Below are 22591 nucleotides of genomic sequence, written 5' to 3' on the forward strand. Positions count from 1 at the left end.
TCACTCAGTCAAAAACACCCTCTCCCCTCTCTTGCCTTCCCAGACCACTTATTGAAAATATCCACCATTGCAGGACCCACGCATGGTCCCCCATCAGTCCCTATCATAGCACCATCTTCACACTTGAAAGGACTTGATGCATTCTTCTTACTTGTTGAGACTGGCTCCTCCCAGATTCCATGACAGCAGAAGCCGTGTTAATCTTCTTCAGGTGTTGTGGCCTAGGTATCAAGTACAATGTATAGCACAGAGTAGGAGCTTATTTTGGATGAGTGAGTGATGAATGAATGAACAACAGATGAATACATGAAGAAAAATCTATTTCCTTAGCTGGTGAAGCATGCCTAAATTTCTTGTCGTACGTGAGACTAGAACCACGCTAGTGAGATGTTTATCATCATTTATGGCCTCTAATGTGACCACTGAGACCAGAAGACAGGCTGACAGATGCTTTATAACACCCTTTCTTTTCTCCATGATGCATTTGGCACATTATAATATCTCATTCTAAGAAAAGAAAAAAAAAGGAGGGAAGGGAAACTACAATAATTAAAACACTTCCAGCTATAGGCAAAGAAATCAGTGAAACAGAGTATATGCTAGAATTTAGCATATGATAAATATGATTGTTCACATTTGTGTGGTAAGGAACATTTCTAAATAAATAGTCTTCATCAACTGACTATCCTTACCTGAAAACACACACACAAAATGTTCTGGCTGAGTTACACATCTAGATATAAAGACAAAAATAACAAACAGTAGAAAAAACTTATAACATGCTGGAGTGCGAAATACCTTTCTAAACATGATTGCAAACAACCAGAGATTTAAAAAAAAAAAAAAAAAGATGAAGAGATTGGACTACATTTTTTAAAAAGTAAAATTCCATATGGCAAAAAGTACCAGTAAAACACTAAAAACTAAAAACAAATTACACAACACATGACAGGCAAAACAATGGCATATCTATATCTGTATCTATCTCAGTGTGTATATATCAATATATCAAAATAAAGTTCTGATAAGATAGAAAAAGATAATTGCCGCAGGAGAAAAATATGCAGAAGACTGAAATAGGCTTTTCATAAATGAGAAAGAACAAATGGTCATTATTAAACAATACTATACTTCATTGATGATAAATCTAAATTAAAATAAGGGTTTTTTGTGTGTGTATGTGTGTTTGTTTGTTTGTTTATTTAACAAATCATAGCTCACACTGGCAGTGTTGACAAGCCTGCATTGGTTAGCAGCTCAGAGAAAGAGTGTTTTCATGTGTTATTGGTAGGAACTGGATACAACCTTACCAGAGAACAAGCTTTACCGAGATTTTAAAATGTCTCACATTCTAATTTGATAATAAAAATGTCAAGAACAAGACATTTCCATTTGTTTAGTTAAAAACAAAAGGAAAGGCAGAAATCTAGTCTTGTGTGAACAGTGGCCATCCCTCCCGTCCCCTGTCTTCAGTGACTGCTCTGCTGTCTCTGCCCAGCCCCTGCAGCAAAGGTGTCTGCTATCTACTCTTTTCTTCCTCTCTCAACAGGCACACCCTGAGTGCTGCACTTTCAGGTGGGATTCCTTTCCTCAACTCCGGGGTTTTGCTCCACAATTACTTTTCTGATTCCAGCTACCGGCCACCTGCAGGCTCAAAAATCCACCTCCACCCCTCACACCCATGTTTTCAAGTCTCCTATTTCGGTAACATTATATGGCTGCCAAATTACCAGCACTCTGTTGAGAAGCAGCCAGACAATGTTTTAAAACACCCCCAGGGCACTCCATATTTGCCAATCCCTATTAGTATTTTTTTGTTCAGCCTTGGGCTCCAGCATCCAGGAAAGCCGTGGAAGGCAGCGGAAGGGCTTGAAGAGAGCTTCCTAGATACACAAGACAATGTAAAGGTGAAGCTGAAATGGCCTTTTCCTAAGAAAGAGAAAGCTGCTAAGACATAACATCATTCTGAGTGCTTAAGAAAGATTATACTAACACGGACAAGTCCATTTTCTTCATCCCCAGGAGGGGACTGAGCAGGGTGTGTTATTAGTCTAGGCTTTTGGCTACATAGAGCAGTCCCCAATTAAACTCCAATGCATTCCTAAACCGGACCCAGGAAGACAGAGCAGATCATTTCTGCTCATTGACCATTACAGCTGGAGCAATCACTCTGGCTTTGAAGCCTGGCGTGTTATCCTATCTATTGCCACTGGATAACGTCCACTACCTTAATGAGGTGAAGTGCAGACTGAATTACATTCTACAGATATATAAAAAGCCAATTGCACGCCATGTATATTTTGCTACAATAAAAAAAAATGCTCTAACAAATTACAACTGTTGGGAACACATCACTACCAGGTTATGAAGATGGAGTGTACAGTTTAAGGCATGTTTCAGACTGCTGTGTATTGACTGGCAATCTGGAAACGTGTCGGGGAAACTAGGCTCCTGAGGTCAGTAACAGTTTCCTCACAATGAGCGCCACCATGGCCAAAGACGATGGCAAGAATGACTCTTTCTCTGAAGGTCAAATGTCAGTGGAGAGTCTCAACATTTAGAAAAAAATAAAAATAATAATACCAACAATTTTAAAATAATAAAAACAAAAAACAATAAAAATAAAAACCACTAGTGACTGAGCCTCTACTTTGGGCCAGGCACTGTACTCAACATTTGTACACACGCTCTGTCATCTAAAACCTCCATGGCAGACTTCTACACGGTGTTATTTCTGTTTTTCCTGGTGTAGAAACAAGGGCTTGGAGAGGCACAATTTCACTAAGATCACCAGGCCAGGATTCAATGAAACCAGAGAGTGAGAAGAGCTCTAACTCCACAGACCACGGGGTTTTCTTTTGTTTGTTTTTTTTGTTTTTTCACAACACAGTGCTAATGTACATGCAATCCAGCCAAGACTCAAGAGAGAGCTAGGTAATCTCACACTCCCCAACTCACAGTGTCACTCTTCTCTTGTGAATACATTTGATGTAATCTTTCCTCGATACATGATATATCTTTCAGGATTAACCTCAAAATTCGGCTTCCTCATGAAAATATAGGAAATTACCTTTGTAAACGAGGTACCTGAGACCTTTCTAGCACGGATACACATTTTAACAAATACATGGATCAAAAGTACCAATGAATATATATACATATTAATGCTGAATCAATCTCTTCTCATTATACAGTCAGTGCCTTGACCCCAGGAAGCCTGTGCTAACATTTATAGAGCACCTACTACATACTAGATCATAGCCTGAGTACCACCCAATTATACTAAGAGATCACAATCTCTACTCCTTATTTCCAAGAAGTTGTAATTTTAGTATCAGAGGCAAGACAAATACTCAAAGGATACTGAAAAACAAAAGTGACATACAAATGTACAAATTAACTAAATAAGGCAAAGAGAAAGAATGTATATGTGCCCAGTGAAGTCCCTGGAAAATGTGTATTTAGAACATTGTTTAGACAGACAATAAATGATTGCGAAGATAAAAAACACCAAGCATAGGGGAGCCTGGGTGGTCAGGGGGGCAACCAACGCTTGGTTTTGGCTCAAGTCATGATCTCAGGGTCATGAGATCGAGCTCTGTGTTGGGGTTTACACTCAGCATGGAGTCTGCCTGAGACTCTCTCTCCCTCCCCCTTTGCCCCTTCCCCCTGCTCACACTCTCTCTCTAATAAATACATAAATAAATAAATAATCTTTTAAAAAAAAGAAAAGAAACACCAAGTATAGGACATCCTTGGAAAATCAACTGAGACTCTTAGGTTCATTTTAAATACTACCAAAATCCCAACCGTTTACAAAAGGCAGAGTTTATAAAGGAAGGTAGTAATATATGTTAAAGTGGTTATAAATCTCTTTAATTTTATTTCTTAATATGGCTATCAAGACTCTTTCCTTTTCTTGTTGTTGCTATCTCTAACATCACCTTTGCTCTAATTTTCTCCACCAGGGTTGGGAACTGGCTGTACCAAAACCAAAATGAGCATTTTCAATACACCGACCTCTATAAGACATAAAAGTTACATCAACAAAAGCAAGGCCACATGGTAGAGACAAAATAACAAAAGGGAAGTATAAATACTGCCCATTAATAAATAAGGGGATGTATAGTTTGTAAAAGCCAGAGATCATGATGGAGGGCACACATCCCCCTCCATATGGTAGGGGTTTTTGAGTGGGTAAAGCTCACAGATTCTGTCATGGCTAGTCTTATATTCATGGTGATTTGTTCTCGGAGCCACGTTCCTCTTGTTTCAAATTGCAAACACAGTCCTTCAGTCCACATTAGATGCTTTGGTTGCTATGTTGCTTATTTTCTAATCCATTACAATCATAGTAATGTGAGTCAATGCAGGCTCAATCTCCTCCTCCAAGATGGGGCCCCTGTGTTACTCTCAAAATATCCCTAGGCAGGGTGCCTGGGTGGCTCAGTGGGTTAAGCCACTGCCTTCAGCTTAGGTCATGATCTCAGGGTCCTGGATCGAGTCCCACATCGGGCTCTCTGCTCAGCAGGGAGCCTGCTTCCCTTCCTTTCTCTCTGCCTGCCTCTCTGCCTACTTGTGATCTCTCTGTGTCAAATAAATAAATAAAATCTTAAAAAAAAAATCCCTAGGCAGCTCTGAGATACAAAATCTTCACTCAATTTCTTGTTCCTCTCATTTTAATCCATTCAAAAATCCTCTGATAAAAGAGCCACTGCCAGACCTGCAATACTTTAGTCTTACTTTGGGGAAATGAAATTGATTTTCTTCATTTTCACACACGAGGATCCCTGGGTAACAATACTGTGTCCAGCCATACCCATAATAAAAAAAAAAATGTCGGCGACATTCTTTACTGTACCAGAACGCTGAAAGGTTTTGTGGAGTTCCTTGATGGAGGTAAGAATTCAGCCTGATGCTGTTAGAGTGTAAGTTTACTAAGTACAATATAAGGGTGTCTTCTGATCAAGAGACTAAGTGCCGTGGGACAACCCCATCTGCCCAAATCAGCCACAGTGGGAGGTCAGCTGGGGTCATAGATGAGGGTGGGAACAGGAGGGGGTAAAGAGGCCAGATCCACACTGTCCCTGGTTTACACCCACCATACACCTTTTCTTCTCTTGCCACACTGGTCTAGATGAACCAATCATTCTGTGCCTTTGCTCTTTTGACTTTAAGATAAATACCTGAGGGCAATTTCCAAGGGGAAAATTACAACAGGAAAAACAAAACAAAACCAAAAAAAGAAAACAGCAAAATTCCAGGCCCCTCTAACTATCTTTCCCCTCCCAAATTCATTAATTGTATAGGTTTTATAGAATTTCAGAAAGTTTAAAAGATGGTTTAAACCTTCTGAAATTCTATAAAACCTATATAACTATAGGTGTGTGTATATATATATATATATATATATATATATATATACACACACAGAACAGGAGCTCACCAACAATTTTTAAGAACAACCTTCCATGGGGCCACAATGCATAACAACAATGAAAGCTCCCTCTGTTTGAAGGGAGGCTGCGAGCCTGGAGCCCCAGCAGCTCAACCTCCCCTGCCCCAAAACCAACCCATTAGATACACTTGTTCTGTCAAGCTCTGCTGATAAGCACTGACCTAGAAAAAGAACACAGATATTCACAATGTGCACACTAACATCCAAGAATCTCCTCCTGACCCTGAGGACTACCAGGGAAGTCTCCAGAAATATCTCCCACAGCTTTTGTGGGAAGAACACAGCCCCTAACAATCACTCTGCTTTCAGTGTCTAGCATGGAGCTTAAAGAGCATCTCCACTTCTCCTGTGCTCTCTATCCCTACTTGTTCATGGCAGGTCTCCGGCATACATATGGCACAAAACACTGGATAAACAGTTTCACATTATACTCTAGAATTAAGATGCTTTGTTTTCATATTTTCCCTAAGTTTTTTAGTTGGGATGCATTTGGTAGCTGATAACCAAAAAAGTCGTCTTCTTTAAGACAAAAAAAATATATAGCCCATTTCTCAAGGTTCACATTTCCTTAAATAAAACATCACAATCATTAATTAGCCATGAGAACTAACCTGCAGACACGGGCTGGAAAATACAACTTTTGCCAAGAACGACATAGATACTGCGAATGGTCAATCACTCTAATCCAATCAAGTTCATCCATTGACACTTCAATGAAGTATGAGTAAGACCTGTGAATCAAAAGGAAAAACGCAGAAAAAAGTACCATATTAAAATAACAAAACCAAGTCATACTTTAATAAAATGTTAAAAGATACCAAAAAATACACAGTTTGCTAATTGCATTTTCTGCATAACAATCAAATTATTATCAGAACTTCCTGTATAACAGTCAAATCCTGATAATAATAAAATCTATGTAGACCCACTATCATAGCATGCACCACAATGCACTGAACTTCTCTCTCTGCACGTTTGTATGCCTTATTGGATTGCAAGCTGCTTAAGAAGAAGGAGCATGACATATTTATCTTCATCTGTTCAGGACCTAGCACCCTGTTTGCCACATATCCAGCATGCAAGATAATTGTTCCTTTCCAAACAGAGCCAGGATGCCTTGCTCCTGCTGTATTAGCAGATTAATAAAGCCATGACAGAGAGAGGACACAAAATCGAGGAGTCGGAGGTGTGCCTTCTCCTTCTACCTTTCCTAGTCTGGGTGTCCAGCCCTATTCCCTTAGGATAGCCAACTCAGAACGGTCCCCCAGGAAGGCCAGCTTATCTCCTGCTCCCTCTCAGTCTCCCACCATCCCACACAAATATGTGGCCTGAAGAAAAATAAATGACATGGTGTAGAGATAATATGTGTTTCTTTTGGGTACAACATGGAATTTGGCAGCTAATAATATGGCAGTAATGAAAATAGCCTATCATCCTCCTTTAAGTCCGCTATGCTGGACCATTAGATGCTGGTCCCATAGTGCACAAATCTATATTCCCCTGTCATAAGCCAAATTTAAATTTGAGATGCAGTTATTACTTGTACTGTAATATCAACAGGAACAATCTCAGAAGATTTAGGTGACCATAAATGTCAGCCTGCAACCAACAGTTGTGACCAGAAAAGGTCAGCTTATTTTGTGTCATCCCCTCATTTTCTGCTGTCCCCTCACTCCCATTCATTTTATCGCTCAGTCTCAAACTGGTTATAACCTTTTATTGAACCTCTCTGGGTTATCAGTAAGGCAGGATATAATTTTACAACACATGTCAGAATCTTTTGGGCTTAAGATTCTGAATTTTTCACCTTTGCTTAGAATGATAACAACTTCTGTGAAGAAAGAACTGTTACGTGGTTAAGTCCCCTGTGAATTTAATGCACGCTTTAAAACAAAGTGGCCTATAAATATTTAACATCATGGAAACGATAACTACTTTCAGTCTGAAACATACTAACCTTTTCTTTTGTTATCGTTATACTAATTTCACTATTAATTAAATGAGTGAATATATGTAAAATTTTGAGAACAGTACCTACACCACATAAAAGTAATGAAAGTGCTATATAATTATTGTTATACCATTATTATTAACCCAGAGACTCTTGGAAATGATATGTGAATTAGCTCCATTTTTCCAATTAAACATTATATTATATCCAATAAGATACATATCAGAAGGGCGCCTGGGTGGCTCAGTGGGTTAAGCCACTGCCTTCAGCTCAGGTCATGATCTCAGGGTCCTGGGATCGAGTCCCACATCGGGCTCTCTGCTCGGCGGGGAGCCTGCTTCCCTCTCTCTCTTTTTCTGCCTGCCTCTCCATCTACTCGTAATTTCTCTCTGTCAAATAAATAAATAAATCTTTAAAAAAAAAAGATACATATCAGAAAATATATATATATATATATTTTTTAAGATTTTATTTATTTATTTGAGAGACGGACAGAGATAGAGAGCATGAGAGGGGAGAAGATCAGAGAGAGAAGCAGACTCCCCATGGAGCTGGGAGCCCAAGGCAGGACTCGATCCCAGAACTCTGGGACCAAGGCCCAAACCGAAGGCGGTTGCTTAACCAACTGAGCCACCCAGGCGCCCATCAGGAAATATATTCTTAATAAAGAGAAACAGATAAAGACAACCTGGGGACCTTGAACACCTGTGCCTCTGAGAAATGCTGACTCTCACTTCATGAAGATTCCCTTGTATTTGGTTCAAAGGGCCTAAAAGGCCCAAGTGGTGGCCAGCGGTGCTAACAGAAATGAATTACCATGCAAGGGTATCATCACCATTACTACTAAGTCCTCCATGCCCAGACTCAAAGAGGCATGAGTAGGGCCTAAAAGACTATACCAGTTTCGGGGCGCCTGGGTGGCTCGGTGGGTTAAAGCCTCTGCCTTCAACTCAGGTCATGATCCCAGGGTCCTGGGATCGAGCCCTGCATCGGGCTCTCTGCTCAGCAGGGAGCCTGCTTCCTCCTCTCTCTCTGCCTGCTTCTCTGCCTACTTGTGATCTCTGTCTGTCAAATAAATAAATAAAAATCTTTAAAAAAAAAAAAAAGACTATACCAGTTTCTGGGTATGTAGGGTTTAGGTTAACGATGGGCAGTGATGAGAGAAACAGTTCTTGGTCATCCAACTGCTCTGGTACTTCTTAGCATCACGGATGAGCCCTAGAAACTACGGTGGGTGAAAAGTGTCAGAGGTGCCCCAAGAAAGGCAGAATCTTGAAGGTACTACAAAGTGGGTGGGTTCCAAGGCTGGAGCCCACCAAATATTTTTCACAAACTTCCTTTATTTTGAGGATGATTATTTATCCACCCACTAAAAAACAATTTTTTTTTCTTCATCCATAGGATAAAATGCATTTAAAAAGTTATAATATTCAAAAAAAAGAATCAAGTAAATAAAAAATGCTAACCCAGAAGGCAGAATATCAAACAACCATAAACAATAGTAGAGCAATATTTTATTTAGAGAAATTTTTTTTTTTTTTTAGATTTTTACTTATTTACTTGAGAGAGAGAGAGAGAGAGCACTTGTGCACGCGTGCACGAGAGTGGGGAGGGTCAGAGGGAGATGGAGACTCCCTGCTGAGCAGGAAGCCTGAAATGGGACTGGATCCTGGGACTCCAGGATGACGACCTGAGCAGAAAACAGTCACTAGCCACACCAAGGCGTCACACCAAGGCATCCCTAGAGGAATATTTAAAGAGCAAAATGTTCACAATGTATGAATTACAAAGTGAGGTTAGCCTTTACACATTTCATCTTCATTTTGTAAAACTATGTGTTTTCTGTTTTGTGTATGTGTATGTGTGGGTAACTAGTCAAATAAATACAAAGTTAGATAGATAAATACTAGTTAGACATGTACTTGTTAGATATATACAAAGATTACTAATGGCCAGTGAGATTACTAACAATTTATATTTTCTCCTTTGTGCTTTTCTATATTTTCTACATTTTCCATGATAAACACTATTCATTACTTTTATAAGCAGAAAAAAAGTAAAAAACATTTTTTTAAAAGGAATATAGCCTTTAACTCTTCCCTCAGAACTAAACTTTAAGAGAAATAGCAAAACGATCCAAAGGAAATAAACCACCAAATCTGTAAAAGCAAAATTAGGTCAAGTCAATCAAACATAATGTCACTTTCTGTCCATGTCATACTAATCACTCACCGGCTATCTCGGTCCCACAGGAGTATCCGTATGTGATTGATGATAGATGGTTGACCTAGCTTAATCTCAATGCCAGAACGGCAGTCATCATCAATTGGGTGCCTAGAAAATCCATGATCCAAATCGTAGTTTTGAGTATCACCGTCTAATAAGGCAGACTTCAGCTCCCCTTTTACAACCTGGGCTCCATACTTCATGGTTGCAATATTTTCTTCTGGGACTACAGTTAAAAACAGAAAAAGCAAGGTCAATGGTTACTTGGTAAATTATTCTATACTGTGAGAAAAAGGACAAAATTCCAGCATTCTAGTTGATTCTACTATATGTATTTCATTTAAAAATGTCTCTGATAGAGGATGTGGAATGTCTGTGAGGATTAAGATACCATCCACAGTTTAAATTTAATGACACCACCAAAGCCACAGAGTGCCTGAGAGTAATGTTACTGAGAAAAAGCTGGTAATACTAGGGGGAAAAAAAAGCCATGTACTAGGACAAACAAATCAGCTCTGAGTTCACTCTATTAGCAGCTTTATTTTTTTTTTAAGATTTTATTTATTTATTTGACAGAGAGAAAGAGAGAGCACAAGTAAGCAGAGAGGCAGACAGAGGGAGAGAAAGAAGCAGGCTCTCCACTGAGCAAGGAGCCTGATGTGGGGCTCGATCCCAGGACTTGGGAGTCATGACCCGAGTGAAAGGCAGCTGCTTAACCGACTAAGCCACCGAGGCGCCCCGATTAGTAGCTTTAATTTAATATCTACTAGACAAAACTGGCATATAAGATGACCTGTACCCGCCATCTGGACTGACCGCAACATATAAAAACAAAACAGACAGACCAGATATCTGATTAAACATTCCAATATAGCAGAGCTGCTGGACATGGACTATACACGGACATGCTAAAGTAATTAATCTAGCGAAAAAACAATAATATATGTAAAAGAAGGTGTATATTTACTTCACTTGAGCATTTTAAAAATGAAAATTCAGGGGCACCTAGGTGGCTCAGTCGTTAAGTGTCTGCCTTTGGCCCAGGTCATGATCCCAGAGTCCTGGAATTGAGCCCCACATCGGGCTCCCTGCTCAGCGAGAAGCCTGCTTCTCCCTCTCCCATTCTCCCTGCTTGTGTTCCCTCTCTCGCTCTCTCTGTGTCAAATAAATAAATAAAATCTTTAAAAAAAAAAAAAAAAGAAAAGAAAATTCAGCCAGTCATCAAAATTAGTATTACATAATTAATATATATACAATATAATTAAAATAAATAACAATCATTATATATAAATATAACTATATATAAGTAAAATATAATACAATAATTATTTATAATATATATTTATTATAAATATTATAATATATAAACATTTTATATATTATATAATTATGTATTTGTTATAAATATTTTATTTATATATTATAATATTTATAATACATAATGATTATATATTATACAAAAATAATAATTAACAATATATGATATACTTATATAAATAATAAATAAATAATAAAAATAAATAATAATTAACATATATATACAATATAATAATTATATAATTAATCCCTTCCCCTCTTCCACACTGTAAGTGTCAGTTGTTTCTGGAACTCTGAAGTTCTCTATGCAAAGCTTGCTTCACAGATCTACAGCCTGCCTTCTAGGTTCCAACGTTCTAAGTGACACTCTCCATGAGAGACAGGAGGCAGCAAAAACAAGCAGTCAAGAGCTTGAGCTTCAGATCAGAGTTCAAACAGTGATCATGCCTCTAACCAGGCCAACCACTTTGGGAAAGTTATCCTCTCTGAACCTCAGTCTCTTAAGAGGGCAATACCTAGTCCGGGGTGTTTTTGTTTATTTGTTGGAAGGATTAAATGAGATGCACACAGTAAGCTCTCAAAAAGTTATCAGAATTATTATGAAGCATATACTAAACAACACACAATAAGAGAACTAAGCAAGTTTACAGACTATAAATAAATGCTGAATTCTCACAGCACATATACATCTTGGCTATGTGATTTAAATAGGGGAAGTGTGAGCTATAATTAGGCTCTTAGGAAAGGGAGTTAAATAATTCATCACTGCATATTTCTTCAAAAATGTGGGTGTTTGGGGTTTTTTTTTTTTAATGTGGGTTTTAATAAAAAAATTTTCAGGGATGCCTGAGTGGCTCAGTCGTTAAGTGTCTGACTCCAGCTTTTAGCTCAGGTCATGATCTCAGGGTTGTGAGATTGAGCCCCACGTCAGGCTCCTCGCTGGGCATGGAGCCTGCTTAGGATTCTCTCTCACTCTCTCCCCCTTCCGCCCCCCTGATCACACACACTCTCTATCTCTTACAAAAGAAAAAATTAATTGAAAACATTTTTTGGATGCAGCCAGGTAAAGAGAATGATTCCAAAAGATGACAATAAATGCAGCTGACAAATGGGGGCTAGGGTAGGTCTATTTAACTCACAAAAGGGTAAGGCAACTCAGGAAAAAAAAATGAAACCTAGTCATGTTCAACCTCTTTTGTGCTTATGTGATACAGGTTTATAACTTCCTGAGTTCTATTAGTTCATGGTACTCATACATATTCTTCATTATGCATTTCTCATTTATTTAACAAACCTTATTAATTCATTTGACTCACTCCTCACAACCCTTTGAGTGAAATACTATTACATGTCCATTTCACAGATGGGGAAGTAGGTGCAGAGAAAGGACGGATGGACCTTGGTGCCTAAGGTCACATAGCCAGTCAGTAACAGAGCTGTGATTAGAACCCAGCAGTCTGCCTCCAGGAGCCCTGTCTGGCACCTCCATCATAAGGGTTTTGGAAGAGAAGACCATATTTACTCCTCTCCCTCTAATCCCCTCCCTAAAAGGTCTCCTGAGACTCAGAGGGAAAAAACGGAGTCTGATACAGTGTAAAAACAGAGTTGGATTTAAAGTGAGAAGACCTAAGTCTGAGACCCTGGCTTTACCGCACACTGCTTCTGCCTGAGGCCACTCAGTCTCTGAATCTGCATCTGTTTTCTCATCTGCAAATAATACTGTATCCAACCCACCCTCTGTGTTACTGTAAAGATCAGACTACAGAAAATACATGCTACAATGTCCTGGAAATATAAAACATTCAGTTAAAAAACACTTATGGAAGATTCAATCTGTATCAGGTACCGCGGGAATACCTCAGAGAATGAGACAGATGGACCCTGCCCTCCTGATGTCTCCAATCTAGAGATGAAGCACTTCATAAAGCAAGCAAACAGACACTCCCAACTGACACTTTGTAGTGTCAGTAATATGCAACCCTTGGTAAAAAGAGATCTCTGTTCCCTTGCTGCTCGGTATAAAATGTGAGGGTCTAAAGTCTGTCACTGCTGACCACTGGAACCACCTCCACCAGTTCTGACACCACTAGTCAAGACCACACCAAAAAAGGGGGAACTCAAGCTTTCAGACTTATAAAGTGCTGCTAACCTTTGATTTTCTCTAAACATAAGCAGGCTTGGAAGAACACACAGGCACAGGGATTTCAAGTGAGTATAACTGAAAGTCTAAAATGGAAATGAAATTGCTACCCCAAGCCTAAAGTCTTCTTTTGAAGTTTATCTCAAGAGCACTTAAGAACTTTTCTAACTATTCTTGATACAGATTCCCCCAAAAGTATCTTTTACTTTAAAATGGGAAACACTCACACAAGTGGAAATTCTCTCATAGTGACTATAATCTGAGTATCTCGTGGGATAAAAATACAACTCCAAGTATTTGTGCGTATGTGTGTAGCGCACACACATGCATGTACAAAACCTGTAGTTAAATTTAAGAAGAATTTAAGGAAAAAAAGTGATCATGAGAAAACTCAAGTCATAATAAAATAACCCAAACCATAAATATTCTTACTGCCTGTATTGGGGCTCAGAGAAAAAGAGCTCAGAAAAAAAGAGCTCTCAAAAAATACAGGGTGTTAGGGATTAAGCAACCAAGCAGATAACCATACTTTTCTTTGCATATGTAATTTTGGATGAATTTTACAAATATGAAAAAAAAATTAAGCTCTAAAGTTCCATAGTTGGGCAGAAACAAGCCATTATTCGAAAGAAAAGCTACAGAGAAATGGAGTAGGACCAGCCGCTAGCAACACAGTGCCAAAATCTGATGCCAGGTTAGTTACCTTGTGTTTTCCTTTGATTGCGTTATGTTTTTAATCATCCTATGTTGAACTTTCTATTACATCGAGGCTGAGACAGTTGTCCACTCCTGATGGGTCATTTGAAGCCACACCTGGTTATCTGCCCACTGCCATCTCTTTACCTACTTCTGCACCCCAAATCACCTTGTACTCCTCAATCTGACTTCCCTGGAAGATGTGTGGCTCGGCCCATCCAACAAGTGTAGCATTACAAAGGGCTTTCTTGACAACCCCTGTCTTCCCTAACTCTTCCCATTATCTCCACTCTCTGCAGGCCTCCTTTCCACATTTGACAGTACTCGTGCTCAAACATGCCAAACACAAAACACCAACAGAAAATAACCCAGGCAGGAGACTCTGTCGGAGAGCACTGGCCTTGTGAGTCAGATCAGCACTTTGGTTCCAGCTCAGGCTTCGATTCCACTCAGTAACTTTAGGCGAGTTACTTATAAAGATCACAGAATAAAAGCTTCTAAGAGCTGAATGGGACTTCATCCTATATATTTAAAGAAAAAAAAAATTTCTAAGCTGCCTTCTGTGTGCTGGACTATGCTGGACTCACCCTCCAGCAGCTCATCATCTCATACAGACAAGTGTGTATCAAACATAAAACGCCTCCACAGAGGAATGCTCACAAGGGATTCTTTGTGAACCCCCTAGTTTACTGACAAAGATACTATCAACTATAGCTGGGAGGAGAAATAACATATATGTCAAAGAGTTTTAAAAATATTAAAGTTTCAGGGGTGCCTGCATGCCTCAATGGGTTGAGCAGCTGACTCTTGGTTTTGGGTCAGGTCAGCCTCACATCAGGCTCCATGCTCAGCGGGGAGTCTGCTTGAGACTCTCTCTCTCTCCCTCTGCTTCTCCCCCTGCTTGTACTCTCTGTGTGTGTGTCTCTCTCTCAAACAAATAAATAACATCTTAAAAAAAAGAAACCTTGAGAATGGAAGCTGTGATATGCTCCCGGCTATAAACATGAAGAAACAATATTGTCCTCTTTCCCAGAGTCTAAAATCTGAGACACACAAAACAAAGTATAACTCAGCCTGAACAGAAAAAGCACTAACTTTCAAGGCAGAAATACCTCCATAGTTAAGATAAAACTAAGCATTAAGGGACCAGCAAGTCGTTCAAATACCTACGGAAAAAAAATAATTTCATTAAAGTTAATTCCTTCTCCCATGTGTGTGTACAAAACTACTCAAAACCACCTTCCCAGAAAGACTAACCATCACTGGTGAGTTAAAACATCCTTTGGATCCTTTTTTTTTTTTAAAGGGGGGAAAAATTGTAATTTGGTTAAAATCCTCAGGATATGCAGCTCTAAGAGTTGAACCTTCCAGTAACCAATAATAATAAACTCAAAGAAAAAGCATTAATATCTGTGGTGTCCCTAATCCAGATTAGAACCTCTCCACAGTTCATGAAAAGTCCCAAAGACACAGAAGCTACACACAAGGGATAACAAAGAAATAAAACAAATTTGGTCAACAGTTTCAAAATAAGCAAAACTACCTCTCCCGGAACAATCCAGGAAGACTTCTGAAATTTCAGACGAAGTATTCCTAACAGAGAAGAAATGTGATAAAAGAAATTAATGGTATATCTGGATAACATTTACTTAGAGAATAACTAATGTATCTTTTTAGGAGCTGACAGGAAAGTGCTCTGCATCCTTAGTTGATATTATGGATTTTACTACCCACATAGTTAAAAAGTCAGAAAACCAGCCTACTATTTAATCATTTCTCAAGTTCAGAAGTGAGATAAAAGATTCTCAGACATTTATATAATCTCTTCCTTGAGATCCCACTGGATTATGCCAAGATGAATAATTTAACATTTATGAGTAATAATTACAGTGAATATGTCATTCCAGAACTAAGTGTGCCTCAGCTGGTTGAGTACTCCCTTTCATGGTAATCTCCTGGCTTTATTATAACCCAGGTCTGACACCTCCAGTGACCAGCTGGTCAATTCTAAGCTACCATTAACTAAATGAAGTTTCCAAAGCACCTCCTCACTCCTGAAAAAATGTCCCAAGCTTATTCCTACAATGAATCCAGTTGTAGGGCCCTATCAACACCTCAAATCAAAGATAGGGCAGGAATGGAGAAAAGGAAACTTATATGAGCAGATCTGACAATGAGGATTCAGAAATTCCAAAATTCTATTACTCATCTTGTTACCTCCCCCGCTTCCATCCTCCCACCTAGGACCACTCTTTAGCACCTCCAATCTCTTCCCAGACCTCTCTTGAGCTACCCTCTGGCTGCCATACTATTTCTCTACTGCCTTTCACCCCAGGTCACACTGGATGGTCAACATATTGTATTCACTGTCGTTTCAAACCCATGCCTAATTCCCCATTTAGCCAAGCTTCTGCTCAGACTACTCGCCAACCGGCTACAACTTACATCCCAAAGTTTTCTCTCAATCCTCATTCTTCTGACTTCCCAGCACCATTAAATAGCAGTGACTATCCTCTCTGCATAAAAGTTCTCTTCTCTGCTGGCTTCTATAACCCTACCCCGTTTTTTCTCTACCTCTCTAATTCTTCTTTCTCTAGCCTCAGGCCCCTGTCTACAGGTTTTCTCCAAATCTCAGACTCTGAGCTTTTTTTCCTTCTCTACACTCTAGTCCAGGACTCAACTCTTTATTCACCAGCTCTGACTGCTTCCTAAATGCCAGTAACATGCTTCCACTGCTACTCCTATGTGTTTATTCATCAAATGTTTGCTATATGCTATATGCCATCTTAAATGTTGAGGATACAAAGATCAACAAACCTTACAAAGATCATCTCTGCCTTCAAGGATCAACGATAAGTTAACAAAAATGTTGAAAACAACATAATCAATGTGGTAATTCCTACACAGACATACAGCGAGGAGGAAGAACACAAATAATGGTAATATAACAATGGTTTCCTAGATTGAATTTCCAGACATAATTTGCACAAATTATTTCAACTAATTCTCATAACAGTACTAGGAAATACAGGACTAACAGTAAAACTCCTATGTAACTTAATGCCAGGTCATACAATTAATAAGTAATTCATTCGGGATTTGAAGTTAAACTTTTCTGGCTCCAAAACCAATACTTTCTCTTCTGGCCCCAATGAAAAGAAATCTAAATCTGATGAGTCAGGAGAGAAATCCAGACTAAAGCACCTATTTAAGATGAATCAGTATTGAAGACAATATAAGAACATGGCCAAGGAAAAGATCACTCAGAGAAATGACTAACATGGGACAGAACTTGGTACTTAGATGTTCCAGAAACCCCCAAATTCGATAAGTCTAAAATCAAGCTCAGCATCTTCAAAGAACTACTAAATTTCTTTAGTTCTAAGACACATATTTTTTCAAATTTTAACATTCCTGAAATTGGGATATAGATATTACAGTGTGTCATGGTTTAACTGGCAGTACTCTTTTATTTCTTAGTGGCACACAAAACAATGGCACCTTAGAACTTCTGGTTTCTTAGATTTGATAAAATAAGGTAACTTCCTCCTAAACTTAATCCTCAAATTAATATCCCTTAAGCCGCCAAGATCAAATTTTTTAGAATAATATTTCCTTTATACATACTTACGTTCCCTCTTTCCTACAGCCACTTCAGTTTACAGTTGTATCAACCTCGTGCAGGTCAAATACCCTCCTTGCTGGTCTCCCTGAACCAATTCTCTATTCCAGATGAGCAAGTACAGTACCTAGGATCAAACTTTTTTTTTTTTTTAAAGATTTTATTTATTTATTTTACAGACAGAGATCACAAGTAGGCAGAGAGGCAGGCAGAGAGAGAGAGAGGAGTTAGAAGGCTCCCCGCAGAGCAGAGAGCCCCATGCGGGGCTCGATCCCAGGACCCTGGGATCATGACCCGAGCCGAAGGCAGAGGCTTTAACCCACTGAGCCACCCAGGCGCCCCAGGATCAAACTTTTTAAAACCATCATCATACTCATGCATCTCTCCCTCTCGCTGCTCGTTGGGCATAAGCAAAAATCCCAAGCTAGTTTGACAGACTTCCATGATTTTGGCAGAGCTGACCTTTACAGACATTGTTGTTAATCGATGTGAGCCTTCTGCTCTAGTCCACCTCTTCTATTCCCGGTCTCTCAAATGCTCTACTTTGTCTGTCAAATGTAACCACTCCTCCCCTCGGAAAACAATCCACCCTGATGCCAGTCATAATATCCAAGGTCAGGATTCACCTCAGGCTTCAAAATCTCCATGAAATCTCCTTTAATCCTTCTAAGCCATATTCTCTTCCAACATTCACAACATGTACTCACTTTCAACATGGCCTTAACTTTTCATGGGAGTATATGTCTTATATCCACAAAGATATTAAAAGGATCAAAGGTGGAGATTATATTTTGCAGTTACACAGCATAACGTAGCAGTTCATTACACAGCCTAACTACACAGGTCTGCCTCTCCACTCTGCATCTGTCTGTGTGACATTGGGCAAGTTACTTAACCTCTCTGTACAATGGAGACAATAATAGTACCTACTTCAAAAGGCTGTTGTAAGAATTAAATGACCATGTAGAACTGTTACTGATAATAAAAGCACTTCATAAGCACTTCAGAATTGCTATTATTTTTCTTAAAAAGAACAATCACGTAAGTGTTGAAAATAGCTATTACGACTATTTAGAATCTCTATGTTCACAGTACCTCAAATAATAATACGTACAGAGCACATACTCAGTGCTGATTTGAGGGAGGAAGGCAGGAAAGGTATTAGCAAAAGAAGACACTTTTCAGGAAAGTGTCTATTTCTGATATTCTAGGGAACAGCTAAAGAAATTTGTCCAGGAATGGCAAGAAATACCTATTTTGGAATCTACAAAGGCTCCACAATCTCTGGGGGAATTAAGAGGAGAACAAGAGAAAGCAAAACTATATGTTCTTAGACCCACACTTACCACGTACACCTGCAAGTACAGTTTTGTAACTCATTTTATAGCTGAGACTGTCAGACAAGGGAGAAAACATCTGCAGGAGATGAGGATAAACAGATACTCACTGAGCATGCCTCTGTAATTGAGGTCCATATCCCGGCTCTCTGATCGAACTTTAATAGCATCCAGAATGGCATCGGGAGACAACAGTCCTGAAGGCCTCACAACGTTCAGAAGTTCAGTGAGGCTCATCAGAGGCAAACGCACAGCCTGCATGATTTCAGCATGATTCTCCTTTGAATTGTGCTTACACCAATTTAACAAGGCTAGGAAAATATCTTTCTCGGGAGCTGCAAATGAATCTCTTAATACGATGTTTAAAAGTGCTGTCTGAAAAGGATAAAAAAAAATTCCAGTCATTATGGAGTTCAGCCCTATGTATGATCAATCAGCAAAACCTCACAGAACTGCAAGGATCACTTCTATCTCAACAACTCTCTTCGACCATCTTCTTTCTTTAATCTTTGTGCCATGTGCTCTCTTGCCCATCACGACTCCGTGAGCAGCCATGGGCATCCTGTACCACTACATCAAATGTTTAGCCTTTCCCACACATCTGCACCTATCTTCAATAAAACAAGAAGAAAAATGGCAACATGAGGAGCTGTCATTCCATGCAGGCTCTCCAGGAGAGCTCACATTTATAGGCCAGTAAGATAGATCTGACATTTAAAATTCGAAATCTTGTGTTCTACAGTATTACTGCACTCTTATAGTTCTAGTTTTCAGATTTCCAGACTGACCTCCAGCAACACTTGGGCAACCCTCAAAGACCCTTGCCTCCAAAAAATTAAGTAGGATAGTAAAAAACATATGGGCCAAAATACATAGCTTTTCAAATATGTACCATTTGAAATATTCAGGTCCTTGGAGGAACATAAAAAGGGAAAGGAGAGACCAGGGTTCAGAGACAGATTTGAGCAAAACAGTCTATTTTTTTGAACCAGCAAAAAAACACAAAAAACAAAAAACAGTGGACTTAAAACATCCAAGGACACCTCAGATCTCCTTTATGAATTTTCCCTCTCACAATAAGGAATTATCAGTTGTACCTCTCTTTTGGAGAGATACAAAACCAAAAATAGTAGGCAATACCACAAAGGAACCTATCTGACAGGCATCACTTGGAAAACACCCACCCTGCATAGAACCTACCAGAAGAATCTTAAAAAAAGGAAAAACAGGAATTTGCCTCTCTCTTATATGATCTACAGAGAGTCTCAGTAGCCGGAGGCGGGCGGCTAGACAGACGACCTCTTCCAGACCGACAGTTCCTAATCTTTTATTCTTAGTCTATGGCTCTCTTCCGGCTGCACAGATCTAAATAACACGATGCATGCCTGCAGAGTACTTGTAGACGATGACACACCTTAGAAAGGGAGAGGAAGCCTTCACTGGAGAGCACCTCCTGAGCATTTCTGTCCATAAACATGCAGCACATGCAAGTTAACTTGGGAAGTGAGTAGAGGCTGGCAACATCAAAAGTCATGCAGACATTCTGAATGTTAAGTATGGTACAGAGATACTCAGAGGTAGAATCCTCCAGCTCTGGAAATCCATATTTATGAGCCAGGCTCAGAAAGTCCAGCAACACCTCCTCCTTCTCATCTGTCAGTGTTGCCCGCCCAGTGTAGATGTATTTAAGCAGCATGGTGAATGCTTCTGCGGTGGTGTCTTGGAGAGGGATTTCTGCTTCGGGCTGAGATTCTCGCATCCCACCATACAGTAATGCTCTGCATGTCAGAGAACAATACATAAGGAAGACCTCAGATAAGATTTGCTACAATATTATGAAATCACGGTTATCAGCATTATGCAAACATAAATTTGTTTAATGACTCAAAGATTCAGGTAAAGAAATACATAGTAATCATTTTAAATAGTTCTCTAAAGGAAGAGAAATGATTTATAAACTATTTTGGATTAATTCTATAAACAATTGGACTAATGAAATATCCTGAGACCTCAAATATGTAATAAACATTCATTAAGTAGAAAGATGAAAGCGCTCTTTTGAAAGGAACAGCGAAATCCATATAAACAGATTAAAGGTCAATAAGCTCTTTAAGAAGTAAAACTCTGTAGGAAAAGATATAATCAGATTAAAAACAATTATACCCAATCAGGTGCCATTCTCCCCTGTTAGACTGGCAGAAATTAAAAATCCTGTTAACTATGCAGTACTACAAAAGCAAAGGAATAACGGGTTTTCTCATGCACTGCTCTGAGCCTATAAACAGGCACTCGTTTGTGGAAAGTAATTTAAGTAATTCCTATTCAAATCTAAAATGGGCATACCCTTCAACTCAGTAATCTGTTAGGACTCAATTCTAGAGAAAATAATACAGCAAAGTAAAGATACATGTATAAGAATATATAGTAAAACAATGGAGGGATGCCTGGGTGGCTCAGTGGGTTAAGCGTCTGCCTTTGGCTCATGTCATGATCCCAGGGTGCTGGGACTCAGTCCCAGCTGAGCTCCTTGCTCAGCAGGGAGCCTGTTTCTCCCTCTGCCTTCCACCCCCCCTGCTTGTCCACATGTTCTCTGACAAGTAAATAAAATCTTAAAAAAAAAAAAAAAGAAAGAAAAGAAAAGAAACAATGGAAACGCTGAAAAAAAATCTTAAATGTCTATCAACAGAAACAGAATTTTAAAAACTGGTACATACTTCTGTGCAGCTATTACAGAGATAAACGAGATTGATGTATACAGTCTTCAAAAGATATTCAGGATATAGTATGTAAGTCAAGTTGCATACCCAGATGTGTTGATGGGAAAAAGTATATACCACATATTTATGTGTGTATGCACATAGATATATAGATGTATCTAATTACATTGAGAAAAATTGGGGGAAATTCATCTTACACTGTTAACAGAGGGTGTCTCTGGGGAATGGGATTAGATGGCTGGGAGGGAAGGACTTCCATTTGTTAGTTCATAAATTAAAAATAAAATTGGGAATGGGATTATGGGTGATTTGACTTCTTTTTTCCTGTCTTTCAGTATTTTTCAGATTAAAAAAAATTCTATTATTGCTTATCTGCTCATCTAAAAACTGAAAACCAGATAGCCCAGTCGGGTAATGAATTTGAATTTCTATCTCTACTACTGTAGGAGAAATAATATGAACCAATTAAACCTCTAATCCATCAGGAAAGAAAGGAGGAGGACAAAGGAGGAGTACAGAAAAAGAAGAGTTGGGGCGCCTGGGTGGCTCAGTGGGTTAAGCCGCTGCCTTCGGCTCAGGTCATGATCTCAGGGTTCTGGGATCGAGCCCCGCATCGGGCTCTCTGCTCAGTAGGGAGCCTGCTTCCTCCTCTCTCTCTGCCTGCCTCTCTGCCTACTTGTGATCTCTCTCTGTCAAATAAATAAATAAAATCTTAAAAAAAAATTTAAAAAAAAAAGAAAAAGAAGAGTTGAAGTGAGAAAGAAAATATGCAAAAGTGAAAACAAGAGAAAAAGGAGGCAAAAAGAGGCTCCCCTTGCTCCTAAAATTCTCAGAGTAAGACTAGCATTTCAAGGGTTCCCTCCATGTCTGTTGGAATTCCTCCCACCCTCCTCCAGGTTTTGGCATTCTTGATGGCCTCAGGGAAATAGTTGAAACTCCAGGCAAAGATTTACAAATATTCTGAGCATATTTCTTTACTGGGTTATTACTATGCCTAAAAACACCCTTGAAGGTTTTCATTAATCCAGAGAGTATCCCACCACGACCTTAAAATTATTGGACTAAAGAATACTTTCCTAGGGAGATCTCACCAAGGCTTACTCCCACTGCAGTATGAGCCATGGTAT

At 39.2% G+C, this 22591-nt stretch overlaps 1 protein-coding gene across 3 annotated transcripts in view; it reads right to left on the reverse strand.

The window, feature by feature from the left end:
• The window catches only part of BTBD9 (BTB domain containing 9), a 417028-nt gene that overhangs the window by 351214 nt on the left and 43223 nt on the right, over positions 1-22591 (reverse strand). For all 3 annotated transcript variants that reach the window (XM_004739994.3, XM_045071237.1, XM_045071236.1), the window contains exons 3-6: positions 20162-20525; positions 18858-19122; positions 9642-9861; positions 6070-6189 (exon numbers count right to left, since the gene is read on the reverse strand). In XM_004739994.3, the coding sequence (XP_004740051.1) occupies positions 6070-6189; positions 9642-9861; positions 18858-19122; positions 20162-20525 (969 nt within the window). The remainder of the gene's footprint in view (positions 1-6069; positions 6190-9641; positions 9862-18857; positions 19123-20161; positions 20526-22591) is intronic.

The sequence above is a fragment of the Mustela putorius genome, unplaced genomic scaffold (assembly GCF_011764305.1).
Source record: "Mustela putorius furo isolate JIRA1106 unplaced genomic scaffold, ASM1176430v1.1 tig00003983_pilon_pilon_pilon, whole genome shotgun sequence".
Classification (NCBI taxonomy): Eukaryota; Metazoa; Chordata; class Mammalia; order Carnivora; family Mustelidae; genus Mustela; species Mustela putorius.